Here is a 17591-nt window from a genome sequence, read left to right as displayed (position 1 = left end):
TGAGGACACCATCACCGTAGCTCTACACACAGCACTGAGCCACATGGAGTACCATAGGAACTACGTGAGGATGCTTTTCATTGACTATAGCTTAGCCTTCAACGCTATAATACTGGACATTCTGGCTGACAAACTCTCCCACCTTGGACTATCCTCTTCCATCTGCTGCTGGATTAAGAACTCCTTAACCAACCGTCCACAAACTGTTAAACTTGATCCCCACCTCTGTTCCTCCATTACACGGAGCACTGGTTCCCCTCAAGAATGTGTACTGAGTACTCTTCTATACTCCCTGTACGCATCCGACTGTACACCGAACCACCAGTCTAACTCCATCATCAAATTTGCCGATGACACCACTGTGGTCGGACTCATCTCAGGGGGGATGAGTCTGCCTGCAGAGATGAAGTAAACAAACTGTCTTCGTGGTGTTTGTTGAACAATCTCACACTAAAAACCACAAAACCTAAAGAAATAATTCTGGACTTTCACAAACGCAGCACATATATGGCCCCACTCCTCATAAATCCAGTATGCATAGACAGGGTCTGGCAGTTTAAGTTCATGGGGGTTTACATCACGAACAAGCTCTCCTGGTCTACCAAGACCACGACAGTGATGAAGAAGGCCCAGAAACGACTCAATTTCCTGAGGATACTCAAAAGGAACAACTTGGACAACAAGCCTCTGGTACCCTTCTATAGAGCCACTGTGGAGAGCATCATTGTTACGATCGCGCCGCGTAGTGCGACGCGATCGGAGGGGAAGTTGAACCCAGATGCAGAGTCGCCGAAGTAATGGAAAGGTGAGGCAGATCTGTAGCTCTTGTAGGTTGATTTAATAAACGTGGTAACATAACATAAACAACTTAGCTTGATCTCTCGTGACAAACGAAATGAACATGCGGCATGGCGTCAATGGAACGGCGATGACTAAGAGGAAAAACAGGAAACGAAACCAGGACGAAACCAGAACGATCCGACGGCGTCCACAGAAAATCATAATGCTTAAATACCAAAAATAATCTAATCACGTAATTAGTGACAGCTGATAATTATCGTGACGTCATGCCAGGAAAGGCAATCCAGCCACTCCTGACAATCATGGCATACTGCATTACAGTGTGGTACGCTGGAAGCACAGCAGCAGACAGAAAAGTCATGCAGAGAGTGATCAGCACTGCCCAGAAGATCATCGGCTGCTCTCTGCCCTCACTGGATGACATTGCCAGCCCTCGCTACCTCAGCAAATCTGGGAACATTGTTAGGGACCCAGACCTCCCTGGTAACAACCTGTTTCAGCTGGCGCCCTGTGGCAGACGCTACAGGTCGCACATAGCACGGACAAATAGAATGAGGGACAGTTTTTTCCCACAGCCATCAGGACTCTGAACTTGCGTTTGCAGGACACACAATCCATTCTGTGTAATAGCTTTGGGGTGTGCAATAACAATGTGCAATATCTTAGATTGTGCAATATTTTAGAATTTACCTTGCACTTCGGGTTTTTCTTTATGTAACTATTATATGATTATGATTATATTATATGATTCTTAGGTCAAGGAAGTTGCATAATTGTTCTAATCTAAATGTTGTTAGGTCTAGTCTCCTGTTTTTGTTATTGGTAAAATACTTTTATTGTTATTGTAGTCCCAGATGTTGTTTTTACTCATACGTGATGGAATGATCAACAACTCTGTAAATTGTTTTGATTCATGGCAATAAGAGTGGTACGAAAACGTCTATTCGGGGAGACGTTTGGAAGTTGTAAGAGGAACTTGCTGAATCTCCCCTCGGAGGTTTTACCTGTTGTTATCCATTTCTATTTAATTAAATGTCAATAATTGAATAAGATGTCTGCCTGCAGTTATTGATAATTACGGACAAAGGTAATTATTAATGAACCTAACAGAGAGACAGAGACAGAGAGAGAGAGAGAGAGAGAGAGAGAGAGAGAGAGAGAGAGAGAGAGAGAGAGAGAGAGAGAGAGAAGAGAGAGAGAGAGCGAGAGAGAGAGACCTATGGTGGTGGTGTCTTGCAAATGAATTATATAACTCCTGTCAAAAAACAACAACACTCGAGTGGTACCTTGAAATACGAGCCTAATGGGTTCCGGGATTCAGCTTGATTGTCGATTTACTCGTATTACAATTCAATGTTTCCCATAGAAATTAACTAAAAACAAATTAATTCATTCCAACCCTCTGAAATGACAGGATATTGGAATGGAAAAACATTTTGACTTGTTCAAATTTGCCATCTATTGACAGAGTAATAAATAACTAGTGGTTCGGGTAATTAATTGTACTAAAATTAGACAGATTTCACGGCGGGGAGAGAGAGAGGGACAGAAAGAGAGAGAGAGAGAAAGAGAGACATTTTCCATGGCAACACACTCGTGACATAACATAAACAAATTCAGGGTGAACTTGGATTATGATACAGACACCCAAAATAAGTTAATTCGACCTTACACTAAACTTAACTTCAAAATATTCCGAAAATGGTGCACACACGCACGGCCGAAGACTGAAGAAAGGTTAACGCTCCGCCCAGTGCTCGTTACACGACATTACAAGAGGGAGTCGCGTCAGGGAAGCATTGGCGTATGCTCGTATATCAAAATGTGTCCCCTATGTCAAAATAAATATTTGCTCAAAATTTTACTCATATAGGGCTCTGGTCTTTGCAGCATAAACAATTGCCCCCGTCTTCTGGGAGTAGTAAAAGCTGTTCATAGAGAAACAGAACATTGTAAAAGCCTGACTTGTCTAAATATCCTGTTTCCCTTTTCCAAAGAGAAGGGTCACATCTTGAGATCTTAACCTGAATGTGTAAGTTAAAACCCAATAGTATTTGATTTCAAACCAGCCATGTAACTTTGTAACTGAAACCCACCCACCCACTAACATTCAAATTAACGCTCACTTTAGAAGACTTTTCAAATGGAGTCAGAGGATGAGAGTCTTTGTCCTTTTCCTTGCTAATAAAGAGAATTGACCATGGAAGCTTCAATAATGTCTTGCACATATTTTGTCACTTTTGAAATCAAATCTTCTCTCATCTCATCTCATTTTCTAACCTCACTAGGGTCACGGAAGGTGCTGGGGCCAAACCTAGCTGATTTCGGCCCGGAGGCGGGGGATACCCTGAATTGGTGGCAGGCCAATCACAGGGAACCAGGAGACAAACAACCATTCACACTCATACCTGGGAGAAATTCAGTGTCCAATCAGCCTACAATGCAAGTGTTTGGAATGTGGGAGGAAACCGGAGTACCCAGAAAAAAAACAACGCAGGCCCAGGGATAACATGCAAACTCCACACAGGTGGACCGACACGGATTTGAACCCAGGTCCCCCACTGTGAGGCCAATGCGCTAACACTTAGCCGCTGGGTCGCCCTCACCAACTCTTTCAGAAAAAAATAATTTGAACAAAATAAGAAAATCTTACTATACACCACACTGCTGCATGGAATCATAGCTGTCCTTTACGGAAATTATCTTTAGACTAGTTGGGGATAAAAACAATAAGCAGCCCCTGTCTAACACGTTTCCTTTGTACACATTAATTTCTGATGACTTGTGTGCTTGCCCTGAATAGATTCCCCCACAATCACCCACCCAAGTTAAAGCCGCTGCGCGTAAGATGCATTATGGGGCCCGTTGTCATTAACATGAATGAAAGCTAATTACTGATAACATTAAACCATTCAATAAATGATGTCACTTTGTATGCAAGATTGACAATGTTTAAAAATGTGTTTGAGTTAGGAGGTTTGTGAGGATTAGGACACTTAAATACATCTGTTATGAGATTTCATCCATGTTAATGGCAGTTACTATGCCATGATTATCCTAGTGTTATGGCACTATCATCAGAGCCATGCAAATAGTGTTTTACCAGATACATCTTTATGAAATCATTTTAGAGTGTTCCAAAGGCTGTTAGCTTGAACCTCAGTCCAATGTCAATGACAATTTCAATAAATTGTTGAATGTATTAATAAAAATGAAATCAATTTTATTATATTGATTTAACTGTTTCCCAGATAATGAATTAAGGGACTATAACTAAAATATTCTTTAAATTTGCACAAATTAAGTGGCTGTGAAGTGTTACCTTGTGTAATGATTAAGATTTTTCGTCAATCATCAAAATCATTGTCCCTTCTATGATCTATGTGTTGGCACAAATTGATATTTTGTAAGAAATCACTTAATTATGCACTACAAAGTTTAATCAACCATTTTACTTGATACATATGAAATAAGAATTTAAGAAAGTATTTCTTTACAACAAGATTTCTAAGTGAGGGCACATTAAAAACAACCCTTTCTAATTTCCAAGTTGTTTAGCGCATCAGGAAACTAAGAATCATGGGTAATGTAGTGAGGAACAATCACCAGAGCGGTAGTGAATAAGCCTTTTGTGCCCTCACAACAATTATTGTCTACATTGGGTATGACTTTATTTTTTCTTCATCTCTTTTTCATCCATTTTTTATATCATACTTCTCTGATTGATCTCCAATGGCCACCTGGTGTTGCGTCACACTATTCAGCAGATGGTGTGGCGGGGGAGGATACCACTGAGATGGAGATGAAGAAAAACAGAGGGCTGGTGAGGTGGGGGCTTTGCGCTGCCTCTTCAGAAACAGCATCAACATAAAGGCGCAGCAACTAGATTCGAGCAATGATTTGGTTCGAAGCACCACAAAATCAAGATGTAAATATTAATAATGCCAAAACGTGATGCCATTTAATTCAACTGAGAGTACTGCACCTGTCTGCGGGATCAAATCACCAGGATTAGGAAATACTATCTGACATTTTCAGACAACATGGGCAACCAGGAAGCTAAACAAAAAAAATCTGCAGCTGCATCTGGTAATGGAGATTACCCTTTACTGCAAGAGGCATCGCGTGAGGGAGGAGATAAGACAAGACATATTGGAAAGAAACTCCATGGTAAAAATGAAGCTAAAGGAATAATCAACACCAGAGCAAGAGGAGGTGGGGGAGGAAGAGGAACTACGTGTGGGACAGGTTCGATGAAGAAGAAAAACAAATGTGAGTCAAAATCTTCTGCTTTTTCAATCCGGAAGAAAAAAGGTCATCTCAAAGGTAAAGACTCGTGCTCCTCCTTGACAGGCTCGAGTGAAGATGTGCTCACATCACAACACAATGACCTGGCCAATTTGAAACCAACTGATCTTTCTGCTGATGAACCCGGGCAATCAGACACTGAATCTGGCTTTATGCAACACAAAACAAATGAAGTAAATGCAAGCAAACATGAGTATGGTCCATGGAAATCGAAAAAATCAAGAGCTGCAGAATCGGCAGCGGTCTCTCCCACAAAGGAGGGAGCTCAGAAAGATGAAAACTTTGGTTCTGACATAGACATTTATAGCTTCCACTCAGCAGCAGCTGATGAGGATTTGCTAGCAGACATCCAACTTGCTATCAGGCACCACCAACAATGTGGAGGGTTTGATGAAGTTATTGGGTCACAGATACAACATGAAGGTAATGTCAACTGGGGACAAGTGGCAAACACAACACCAAGTAATGGAGTTCATAAGATATCCCCAACTGAAATATGTTACTCGACACCGGAACTAGAGCTTGGAGCAGATGCTTTGTCTTTTTTGGAGGTCAAAGCCATGCCAAATAAAGACCGTCATATTGAGCAACAACAAGAATTACATTTGTCCCAAATTGAGGTATCCAAGAGGAGCGAAGATGGGGAGAAGGAAACAAGCGGTGAGATTGAGGTTAATTCCAAGCAGTGGGGGATGAAAAAGGCCTCTATTAGTAATGAAGTCATAAAAGACCAAAATACTCGAGTGCTGCAGACTCTGCCTACAGTTATTGCAATCACTACAGAAAGAGGGGCTCGAGTCAACCCAGTCACTATGACAACTGGCATTGACAGCTTCCCTGATCTGACATTGGGCAATGCTGGCACTCAATGGGATCAGAAAGCAATAGGTGACCAAAGTGAAGAGTTGTGGGAGTCTGTTGTGAATGATGAACCAATTTTACGGCTTTTAGAAAACCAATCAAAAATCTCTTGCACCATGGCAAGTCATTTTTCAGGGAAAAAGTTGGAAGAAAGTGGCAGTGCTGAGTCACTTGTAGAATGCTCGAGTACTGTATCAGACAGTGACCACTTTGATGCTGCGGGCACCAATGCTTCCCCCTTCAGCAGTTTCCTCCCATCTTGTCAAGGGAGCCCCACAATAGTAAAACATAGCCACAGATCCAACCTGGCTTATTCTCCCTCAAGCCCTGTGGTTAAACCCTACCCTCCCATATTCCCTTCATACATCAAGACCACCACTAGACAACTCAGTTCATCAGGACACTCACCAGCTTGGTCTCCCTCTCACAGCCCCATGTCAACAAGAAGAGCCTTTCACAATTTCCAAAGGTAACTTTGGTTACAAATGAACTAGTGTGTTCTGATATTTTTAATGAGTTAGAAATCCTCCTAAAAAACAGAGTCCTGCAAGGCATGCATTTTTATTTCTCTTTGATATTTAGACTAATTGGGACCTGGTTAGTGTAAAAGCAAAGAATTATCTTTTTACATGATGTTTTTTCTGAGATAAATCATAGGTCCTTGTATTAAAAAAATTTAACATTGTAGTCTTGTGAAAACAAAAAATGTGATGTTCACATGTGGACACCAGGTCCTAGGAGGTTAATGATGGTCAACATAACTATTGATATTAACATACTGTTAAGAAGACAGCTGCCTCGTTGTGGAAAGGTTCACTCGCCTGACTTCAATGTGGCTTGGATTGAATTCCCGCTGGTGGATGTATGATTGTTAGCGCGGATTGACGTTTGTCTCGCTCTGTGCCCTATGACTGACTGCCAACCAGTCTAGAGTGTATTAGTTTGCGTTTTGCCAAGAGCCTGGGATACTCTCCGGGACGTTACGGAAAATTAACAGTTAAAAAGACATATTTTTCCACATTTAAAAACATTAGCAGGTTTTAAATTAAATTTCTTAAATTGCACAAAAGGGATTGTTTACTCTAAATTTAACCATGGTAGTGAGTGTGATTTGTTGTGATCTGCTTGTGCCCTGACTGGCCAGCACAGATTCATGGTTGGTGAACATTAGATGACATATTACATTATATTACATTACATTACATATTAAATTCGATTACTTTACATAATATTAATAAAAATAATAACAATAATAATGATGATGATGATGATGATGATGATGATGATGGTGATGGTGATGGTGATGATGATGATGATGATGATGATGATGATGATGATGATGATGATGATGATGATGATGATGATGATGATGATGATGACGATGACGATGACGATGACGATGACGATGACGATGACGATGACGATGACGACGACGGCGAATAATACACATGACAAACAAATGAAATATTTTATAAAGGAACACAAATTATTACTCTCTTCTTATTCAAGTGTCTTGATATAATATTAAAACAAATACAAACAATCATTTTAAGACATAGAAAGAGCCCTGTCTCTCTTCTTTGTCCTCTTGGCAGGAAATTTCAAGGTTCATAATGGAAAAACTCAACATTTTGAATACATTGAAAAATAAAAATGACATTTAAAAAAAAAAAAGAAAAAGCCTCCTGGACAACAAAAGAAACAAACTGCAGAAATAGCAAAAGCGTGGTGGGATGTGGTGGGATGTGGCGGGATGTGGCGGGATGCGGTGGGATGTGGCGGGATGCGGCGGGATGCGGCGGGATGCGGCGGGATGCGGCGGGATGCGGCGGGATGCGGCGGGGTGCGGCGGGGTGCGGCGGGGTGCGGCGGGGTGCGGCGGGGTGCGGCGGGGTGCCGTCTTCCGTCCTGTACTGTTCTTCATGTGTTTGGCCATGAATAAATGCTTTGTTATTCTAAACGAATGTTGTTATCTGTAACGGGCTGTATATGGCCTGCGGGCCGAGCTTGAAAAACTTGTACACACACACGGCCGGAGTGAGCACATCAGCGCAATGCCCTTCGGTGGATCAGTAGATGTGTTCGTAGTGTTTATCAGCACATCCCAATCTGATCAAAAGGCTTGTGTTGTACCCGTGATTTTCCACGGGGTGGCGGTATTTCGCCTTTAAAAGACGGGTGAAATAATCAGACAGGTCCTTTGTTGTATTTCAAACCAACTTTAGTTATATCAAAGCAATTCACACAAAACATAATATACAATAATACTCAAATATATACATAGTAACATATTAACAACCCGTTATAATCCAAAGCAATGTACTTGCTGCATAAACGATTATAACTTATGAGTATTGTAACTTGTTACCTTTTGTTCCGGCCATCATATACTGCATACTATTTATGCTACCGTTATAACGGCGGCCGAAAGTAGCCTGCTGTAAACAATGCACCCGAGACTCGCACATTCCCGCACACACATAAAAAAAGTAAACAACCAGCGGCCGAAGGTAGCTCGCTTTAAACAATACCCGAGACTCGCACATTTACGCGCACACATGAAAAAATAAACAACCAGCGGCCGAAGGTAGCTTGCTGTAAACAATACCCAAGACTCGCACATTTACGCGCACACATAAAAAAAGTAAACAAGCATCACTACGCATTACGTTCTCTCACATGCTACTTATTGCCTCTTGCACATCTCACACTCAATCGATATTCAAAACAAAGCAACATACCTTTAAAAGACGGGTGAAATAATCAGACAGGTCCTTTGTTGTATTTCAAACCAACTTAGAGAAATGTCTGAATAGCCCGTTATTATACTATACCAAGGTCTATGACCATTGGTTAATCACTGCGTGACTTGCGCGTGCCCATTACGTCATCGCCGTGTGTTTAACGCATGCTAAGCGGCATGAGTCCCTTTTTAACTTAACACCTGCACTCATGTATAACATCAACTACTTCACCCTGTCACACTCTCCCCCACAAAAACAAATGTCGTCCCGACATTAACATACTCCCAAACATTTCCACTTTGGTGAGCCGATGCTCATAAAAGTCCAGGCGGCACGGGCCACAGTTCAAATACAATCCACAACTCGTACGGTCCACATTTTACTGGATGGCACAGTAATCACAGTCCATAACAGTCCATAACAGTCCATAACCGCATCATGCACGTCGTCCTTGTAGGTTCAAGCTTGTTGGAGTCCAAACAAAAAAGGTGGCTGCAGGTAATATGGATGCAGGTGTACTAACCAAGGGGCCACTCCTGGTGCAGGGTAAACAGTTAGCCGCTCCTGCGGTGACTGTGTACTATAACAGGAGGGGATTCCAAGATGGTCATAGGTCGTACGTCGTGGTGGGTGTCTCTCCCTTCTCGGCCGTTCATCAGTCAGCGCCTCAGGTTCCGTCACGGCGGTTGGCGGGGAAGTCTCTGATAACTGCTCATCACTAGGACCTTCAAGAGGAGGGTTTGCTCACTCACCAGGCAGGTCCTCCAGCTGATGGTCCTCTTCTAGTTGTACTGGTCCGGAAGCAGGGCCCCTCACTTCGTGTGTCTGGTCCACTGGCAGTGGCCTGTGCTCCGGCTCCATCTCTTGGGTACCTCTCTCATTTAGCTGGCGTAGCTCATAGTGGAAGTCATCTTCGTCATCGCTTTCTTTGTCTGACTCCTGATGAGATGCCGGCTGCTGTTTCTTTCTCGGCGTCCTCGTGCCGATTTTCCCTTCTTCTGGTGTTATCTCAACGGGCAAATGGTCACAAGACATTAGTAGATTTCTGTGCAGAACTCTGGAACGATCTTTACCTCTTTCTGGCCTAACTTCATAAATTGGTAGGTCAGATCCCATTTGCTTCACCACTGTGTGAACTGTATCTTCCCAGAAGTCACGGAGTTTCCCAGGTCCTCCTCTTGGTGTCATGTTTTTCATCAGGACGTGTTCTCCTGGTTGTAGCACAGAACTCTTCACTTTAGCGTCATAGTGCTTTTTACCTTTTTCTGCCGCTTTCCGTGCGTTCTCGGAGGCAATGGTGTACGCCTCCTCCATCCCTCGTCTCAATTTCTCCACATAGTCCTGCTGTCCATCTGCATCGGACCTGTTGCACAGTCCAAAGAGCATGTCCACTGGAAGCCTCGGCGACCTCCCGAACAGTAGATAAAATGGTGAATAACCTGTCACATCACAACGGGTACAGTTTTAAACATGCACAAGTTTATTCGAAGGCTCCTTCCAATTCGATTTCTGTATCTCCGTCGGTTCTGGTTCAGTTTCATTTGTCCTGTTGCCAGCGGATTCAAGATTTGAAGAGGAGCTCATTTCTTTTGCGTTCAGAGGTTTAGCTTGTACGTTTCTTGATGTCCGAATGTCTGGTTTTGGTTTGACCTTTGGGAATCTACTCGTCTTTGTCTGTTGAGTAGGAATTGATTCACTAGATTTTTGACATTCAAGGGGAGACTTGTCAGTATCTCTACCATATTGGGTCAAAGCTCTTGTTGATTCTATCTTTAACCTCTCATTCGCCTGTTCTTGTTCCCTTTCTTTCAAGAATGTAACTTTTTCCAGCTTCAGTAATTCAAGCTCCTCTTTCAGTACTTCCTCCCTCTGGCGAGATGCCATATTCTCTCTTTCTGTTGCTTGCTTGGTCTGAAAAAGTTTCTCCTTCTCCGCAACAAGCATGTCTACCTGTTTCTCCAGAGCCTTTTGCTCTTCTTGTAGTATTCTAATCTCATCAGTTTTCTGCTGCTCGGCTTGTTCAAACTGAAGTTCAAGATGGTCAATCTTTTTCTGAAAGGCTTCTCTCTGTTGCGATATGTCCTCTTCCAGTCTTTTGATGATGTGATCTTTAGATTGAACGATTTCATCAGTATGCAAGTTTTCTAGCGCCAAGAGTTTTTTTTCTGTTGGGCTATTTCCTCTTCATAAGATAAAAGTTTCAATTCTTTTGCCTCCACATCTGTTGCTGCCTTTGCTAAACAGCCAACTGTTTTGTCAAGCTGGTTCTTCAATTCTATAATTTCGTACCGCTGATTTTCTCTCTCAGCTTTGTAAATTTCTATAGCTTCATTTCTCGCAGAGAGCTGCTCCAACAAATCTCTTCTTTGCTTATCGCTCTCTCCAATATGCCTAGCTTGTTCTTGTTTCATGGCTTCAAGGTCCCTCTTGAGAATTTTTTCGCGCTCAAGAGAGGCCAAGTGTTTACTATTTATTGCCTGCTTTGCCCCAAAAAGTCTCTGCCACCCCAGTCTTCTGTCTTCATACAACATCCTTATCCCCTCTTTTAATTTTAACAACTCAGACATACCTTGGTCCTCGTCTTTGAGTTCGTTCCTTTCCAGGTGGTTAGCGATGTGACACAACAATTTGAATTTTGATATGCGTTTCGGACTCCCTATGTTAAGGAAATCACATATTTCTAACAGGTCATTAACTGTTAGCTTGTGCAACATTCCTTCTACTTTCAGGCGTAACTGCTCCCGTTCCATTTCCATTTTCTCAACACAGTAGGAGTTTGGTTTATGATGCAAAAGTGTGAGCACTGAACTGGCACGTTTTTACCGTCTCTCTGATGATCTCTACTGGCCTCAGATGACGAGTACTCTGCCAACTTCACGTCCCTTTTCACCACAACGCCTCTCCTCACTGTCTTGTTCCTGGATGTGGTTGGTTCTGCTGGCTCAGCATTCAGTAGTCAGGTTGTGAATACTGGTCATCTAAGCAGCAATCCCAGCGATGCCTCCAAAAATGTTGTACCCGTGATTTTCCACGGGGTAGCAGTATTTCGCCTTTAAAAGACGGGTGAAATAATCAGACAGGTCCTTTGTTGTATTTCAAACCAACTTTAGTTATATCAAAGCAATTCACACAAAACATAATATACAATAACACTCAAATATATACATAGTAACATATTAACAACCCGTTATAATCCAAAGCAATGTACTTGCTGCATAAACGATTATAACTTATGAGTATTGTAACTTGTTACCTTTTGTTCCGGCCGTCATATACTGCATACTATTTATGCTACCGTTATAACGGCGGCCGAAAGTAGCCTGCTGTAAACAATGCACCCGAGACTCGCACATTCCCGCACACACATAAAAAAAGTAAACAACCAGCGGCCGAAGGTAGCTCGCTTTAAACAATACCCGAGACTCGCACATTTACGCGCACACATGAAAAAATAAACAACCAGCGGCCGAAGGTAGCTTGCTGTAAACAATACCCGAGACTCGCACATTTACGCGCACACATAAAAAAAGTAAACAAGCATCACTAAGCATTACGTTCTTTCTCACATGCTACTTATTGCCTCGTGCACATCTCACACTCAATCGATATTCAAAACAAAGCAACATACCTTTAAAAGACGGGTGAAATAATCAGACAGGTCCTTTGTTGTATTTCAAACCAACTTAGAGAAATGTCTGAATAGCCCGTTATTATACTATACCAAGGTCTATGACCATTGGTTAATCACTGCGTGACTTGCGCGTGCCCATTACGTCATCGCCGTGTGTTTAACGCATGCTAAGCGGCATGAGTCCCTTTTTAACTTAACACCTGCACTCATGTATAACATCAACTACTTCACCCTGTCACACTTGCAGTCGATTGTTAAAGTATCAGCCTCTATACCTGTTATGATCGTGGTTGTGGACCCCAAAGCAGGCCAGGGTTGAGCTTAGTTATTTTCCAAAATCTTTATTTGGATAGTCACGTGGCTGGCGAGCACTGGTGGGTTCCGGGTAGGTTGCGTGGTCGTAGTCCGTCGATCTGTAGTCCGTTGTCTTTGTTCCGTAATATTGGTCCATTGTCCTTTATCCGTAATCTTGGTCCGTTGTTCTTGCTCCGTAATCTTGGTCTCGATGATCTTTGTTCCGTTCCTTGGTCTGTGGGGCTTGGCGTGGTCGAACTCCTGAGTACAAACAGAGGTCGTCGATCTACAAGTAAGCAATAGGAAATGCAAGAGGGTACTTTACAGTAAACTGATAAGACGATCCAGCAGCTTGGTCAGGTTCCTGGTGGCCTTATATACTGCTTAATGGCTGATGGCTTGCACCTGGCATTACTCCACTCGTTACGGGCTGGGCCTGTGATTGGGGGACAGGCACACCCAGCCACCAGTCTGGTCAAGGCCTGACAATTCCTGTGTAATGCGTATTCCATGCTACTATTGCACAAAGAGACTTGGTGAACACTATAAAGTGGTACATTGAGATACAAGCTTAATGCATTCCGAGACTGAGCTCGTATGTCGATTTACTCGTAACTAAAACAAACGTTTCCCATAGATAAGAACTAAAAACTAATTAATTCATTCTAACCCTCTGAAAAAACACCAAAAATAGAATATTGGAAAAACATTTTTATTTGTTCTAATTTGCCATCTATTAACAAAGTAAGAGGGACAGAGGGACAGGGAGGGAGAGAGACAGAGACTTTCCACGGCAACACACTCGTAACATAACATAAACAAATTTATACACACACTCAAAATAAGTTTATTGTAACCTTACACTAAAACTTAATTCTAGTTTCATTTGCAGCCTATCAAGGGTTGTTTGCTTTTCTCTTCCCGTCAAAATATTCCAAAAATGCACGGGAGGCAGGTGTTGAAGTTGTTGTAGTTCCTGCTCTCTTCTGACACGCTCTCCAATGGCAACCTTACAATTTTAGTAGCAAAGAAAAAGCTGAACCTACTTAAATCACTAGCAGGCTCCAGCTGGGGTTGTGAAAAAGAAACACTACTCCTAACATACAAATCTATCGTCCGCTCTCTCCTTGAATATGCGAGCCCAGTATGGTCGCCAATAATTAAAGACACACACTGGAACCGGCTTCAATCAATTCAAAACCAAGCACTCAGGATAGCATAGCATCTGGATGTCTTTCTATGTCAGCCATAGACCACCTGCATGCTGAGTGCGCGGTTATGCCTCTGAAGGAGCACTGTGAAATGATCGGAAAGCAGTACCTGGCGGCATGCCATCTTGAAGGCCATCCAGGTCGCAGACTTCAAGCAAACCAGAAACCAAGAAAGATGAAAAAAACCATCATCACAGAGCATGGCAAGGAAATAGAAAAAGAATACGACAAGCCAAATCCTACCAAAGAAGACTACAAACAATGCATCGAATCCATTCACACCAAAGAAGTTCAAAACATCCTCAACAAGGCAAAACCCAACAAAGTCCTCAATGCCTTTCCACCTCTAATAAACCAAGAAGAAAAACTGCTGAGCAGGAAGGTGAGATCCAAGCTTGCCAGGCTCAGGTCAGGCTAGAGCAGGAAACTAAACAGCTACCTGTCCAGGATCGATCCAGGAATACAAGATGCCTGCCCAAAATGCAACTTTTCCCCCCACAATACTGAGCATCTTTTTTCGTGTCCAGATGACCCCACAAATCTAACTACCTCTGGACAAGACCAAAGTTGGTCGCAGAATTTTTAAAACTAGACGACTAAAAGAGAACATTTTTAACCTGTTTTTTATCACTCCGACATACAATACAATACAGAACAAAAAGAAGCTTGGCCCCCAGAATTTAGTACCAGAGAGGCTAATCAATCAATCAATCAATTAAAATTGTGAATCAGGGAGTGACTTATACACGAGAAATCATAAAATTCAACAATTTTAAGGATGTGGCTTATACACGAGAAAATTATTAATTATTACAAAGAAAAACATTTTTAGAGGGAAACGCTTTAATTCGTATTCCATAATTGAATTATTGATAGGAAACAACAGCATATAACCAGAAACAATATCGTACCGAGACCTTCAACTTACTGAGAAACTGTGGAATTGACCAGATAAATATTTAAATATGTATCAGCAGGAAAAGAGATGCAATTTTAGAACAAAATATTTTCTTAGTGTTCTTATTGTGGCTGTTATGATTAATTAATCAGTATTTGCTCACAGGATAATGGGTGGTGATCAGCAGTTATTACCAAGACAAAGCTACAAACCAAATGCTCGTCGTCTGAGTCGCTCAGCTGACTGGACTGAGGAGCTAGAAAAGAAAATGAGATGCAAGCAAAGCAATGATGATGCTGGGAATTTAGACTGCAGATACAGAGGCGGAGGGAGCCAACCCATTTGTGATACCAGAAGATCTTCCTGTGGACAAATTGCAACATGCAGCCTCCAAGATTTCTTCACAGGTGATTGCTTATGCCAGTAATATTTAATATAAGGCCCACGGGATAGGGCCTGCTAGGGTGTCCGATCCAGACCGCAGGTTTGTTCTGCCTGATAGGGCCTTTTTTAGATTCCTACTGTACGTACACCTGAAACTTTTATTTTTTCGACACAGTAGCTGTAAAACCAGAATTGTGTGAGTTGTGTGATGGGATGTAAGCACTACTATACTTTGCTTAATTTCATATCCGCAGTCAGTCATTATTTTGCCCTCTTTATTCAAAGAGACACCGTAAATTGTAGCCAATGAGTTAACGAGGAACCTTAAAATGGTCCAAAACTAACTGGAAGTAACCCGTAAATCCCCCAAAATTAACAGAAAGGGAACAATAAACAAGGACGCAATATAGAAATGCCCCCAAAATGAAGAAACATTAATTCACTTCTCCCAGTCAAAATGGATTGGAAGTCTAGCGCTATCAACCGCGCACAGTAAGTTCACTTTTTGCCCAAAATTAAACAGGTCAGGACCAGGTGAGATCTAGCTACCATGGCCTGCAGACCAAACAGATTTCGACACCCCTGGTTCAGCCCCCTTTGTGCAATTATTATTGGTTTCTTTTATTTTGAAGACTGATTTAAATAAATGAAAACAGATACAAACCAAAAGATGTTTGTAGTGTCTAGCCAATTAAAATATAAGAAATGGCAATTGTTTCAATACACTCTGACAATAGCTACAATTGAAAAAGTCCAAGTTTAGATAGTGTCTGGAGAAGATGCAAACTCCATATTGAAAGTTTCAAACCATTATTCAACCCTTGCTATGAAGGAGACATGCTCACCACATGGCACCGGGGACCTCGTCAAGATTACAGTTCCAAAATGTAAACTGAATTAATATTTCAATTCCCAATTATACAGGTTAAACCAAAGTGATAACCAATAAAAAATAAACATAAATGTTCTATTCATTTTGCAGCTCCCATTGTTTTATTTACCACATCGAGATTCAATAATATACAGTGGAACCTCTACTTCTGAAATTAATTGTTTCAGAAGCGGTTTTAATTCAGTCCACAATCTTTAATACTTTAATACATCCCATTCAAAAGTATGTGCACTATGAACTATGAATGCAGATGTTATGTATGTATGTCAGCAAAAAAATAGTCATTGAAATGAAGAAGAAATGCAAAGACATTTTCAAAGTTGTGAATATGTGAGTGGCAGCTGAGTAATCATCCATATACGTGCAGGTAAGAGCACAACTTAAAAACTAAAAATCATGTTATGTAAACCCAGGAAATCCCAAGAAACAATACCAGGACCAACAAGGGTCTAAAGCAGACAAATCAGGAACTCACCGCTGCCATAGGTGCTCCACCATGGTCCCATAAAAAGACTAAAGTAGTGGTCGGAAAAGGGGCTATGGGTCAGATAGGGGGAGAGGAGAGAGAAAGTGGGAGTGGGGAAAGGGGGAGAGGGGGAGACATAGGTGGGGAAAGAGGGAGAGGTAGAAAAGAATAATACACTTAAAATTTAACTTAAATTAATTTAGATTATGAAACACAAAGTTAAATGAGTGTAACTTTGTTGTGCTATAACCGAGGCAAAGGTGATAATGTGTTCATGTATTCCACCCAGTTAGAACGTGATGCTGCTCCATGGCTCAGAACCGAGTCCCATTTCGTTTAATAAATTATCGAACCAGTCAGGACTCGCTCTGAAGGGTTCAGCTGCTGTCTTTTTAAGATGCTTGCTTTGCTTTCAAGCCCATGTAAATTCCGCTGGCTTTTTCACAGATTATTGACTCGCTATCTCCCGCTAACTGTTTATCTTTTAGCCATATTAAACTAAGGCCATCACGTTATAAATATCACTGCGCAGCTTGAAAATGATGGATAGTCCTTCATCACACTGGTTTCATTTGGACCCATTGTTTACCTTTAATTTGGAACTGATTAAATGTAAAATTTCAACCCTTACGGTGCTCGTAGATATTTAAGCGAGAGATGCAGCGAGAAAGACATAGTAATACTGTTCTCGCCACTTGACGGCCGTATCGGGAACTGTCAAGTATCTCAAATTTGTCTCGTATGCCAAAGCAAAAATGTGCTCAGAATTTTCCTCGCATCTCAATTTTTTTGTCCTCCACATTACTGTACTGTCTAACATAAAGTACTGCATGGCTACGGTCATTGTGGAGAATACTATCCAGGTTTCCCACATGGCCTGGAGGGACACTTGGGCGGCACTGGTCTGCACGACAGACCGCAACCGCATATTTACTGACCGTCATAGGAGACCTACCCCAACCTATCGTCCTGGCCAGATTGTCTGGCTGTCTACGCGGGATTTGCCTCGCTTGGGAATTAGTAGTCCAAGTGAGAATCCGGGAAGCTTGGTCCAAAGATAGACACTATTGTGAACCCGGTGATAATCCGACTCAGACATTC

At 41.9% G+C, this 17591-nt stretch overlaps 1 protein-coding gene across 6 annotated transcripts in view; it reads left to right on the top strand.

The window, feature by feature from the left end:
- Positions 1–4413: 4413 nt before the first annotated feature.
- Positions 4414–17591, top strand: part of fmn2b (formin 2b) — a 46128-nt gene continuing 32950 nt past the window's right edge. For 5 of the 6 annotated variants that reach the window (XM_077738331.1, XM_077738330.1, XM_077738333.1 and 2 more), the window contains exons 1-2: positions 4414–6439; positions 14914–15155. In XM_077738331.1, coding sequence (XP_077594457.1) covers positions 4845–6439; positions 14914–15155 — 1837 coding nt within the window. In that variant the 5' untranslated portion in view covers positions 4414–4844. The remainder of the gene's footprint in view (positions 6440–14913; positions 15156–17591) is intronic. The other variant, XM_077738332.1, reaches the window with a different exon arrangement.

The sequence above is a fragment of the Stigmatopora nigra genome, chromosome 18 (genome assembly GCF_051989575.1).
Source record: "Stigmatopora nigra isolate UIUO_SnigA chromosome 18, RoL_Snig_1.1, whole genome shotgun sequence".
Classification (NCBI taxonomy): Eukaryota; Metazoa; Chordata; class Actinopteri; order Syngnathiformes; family Syngnathidae; genus Stigmatopora; species Stigmatopora nigra.
This window is presented reverse-complemented; position numbering and strand designations above follow the sequence as displayed.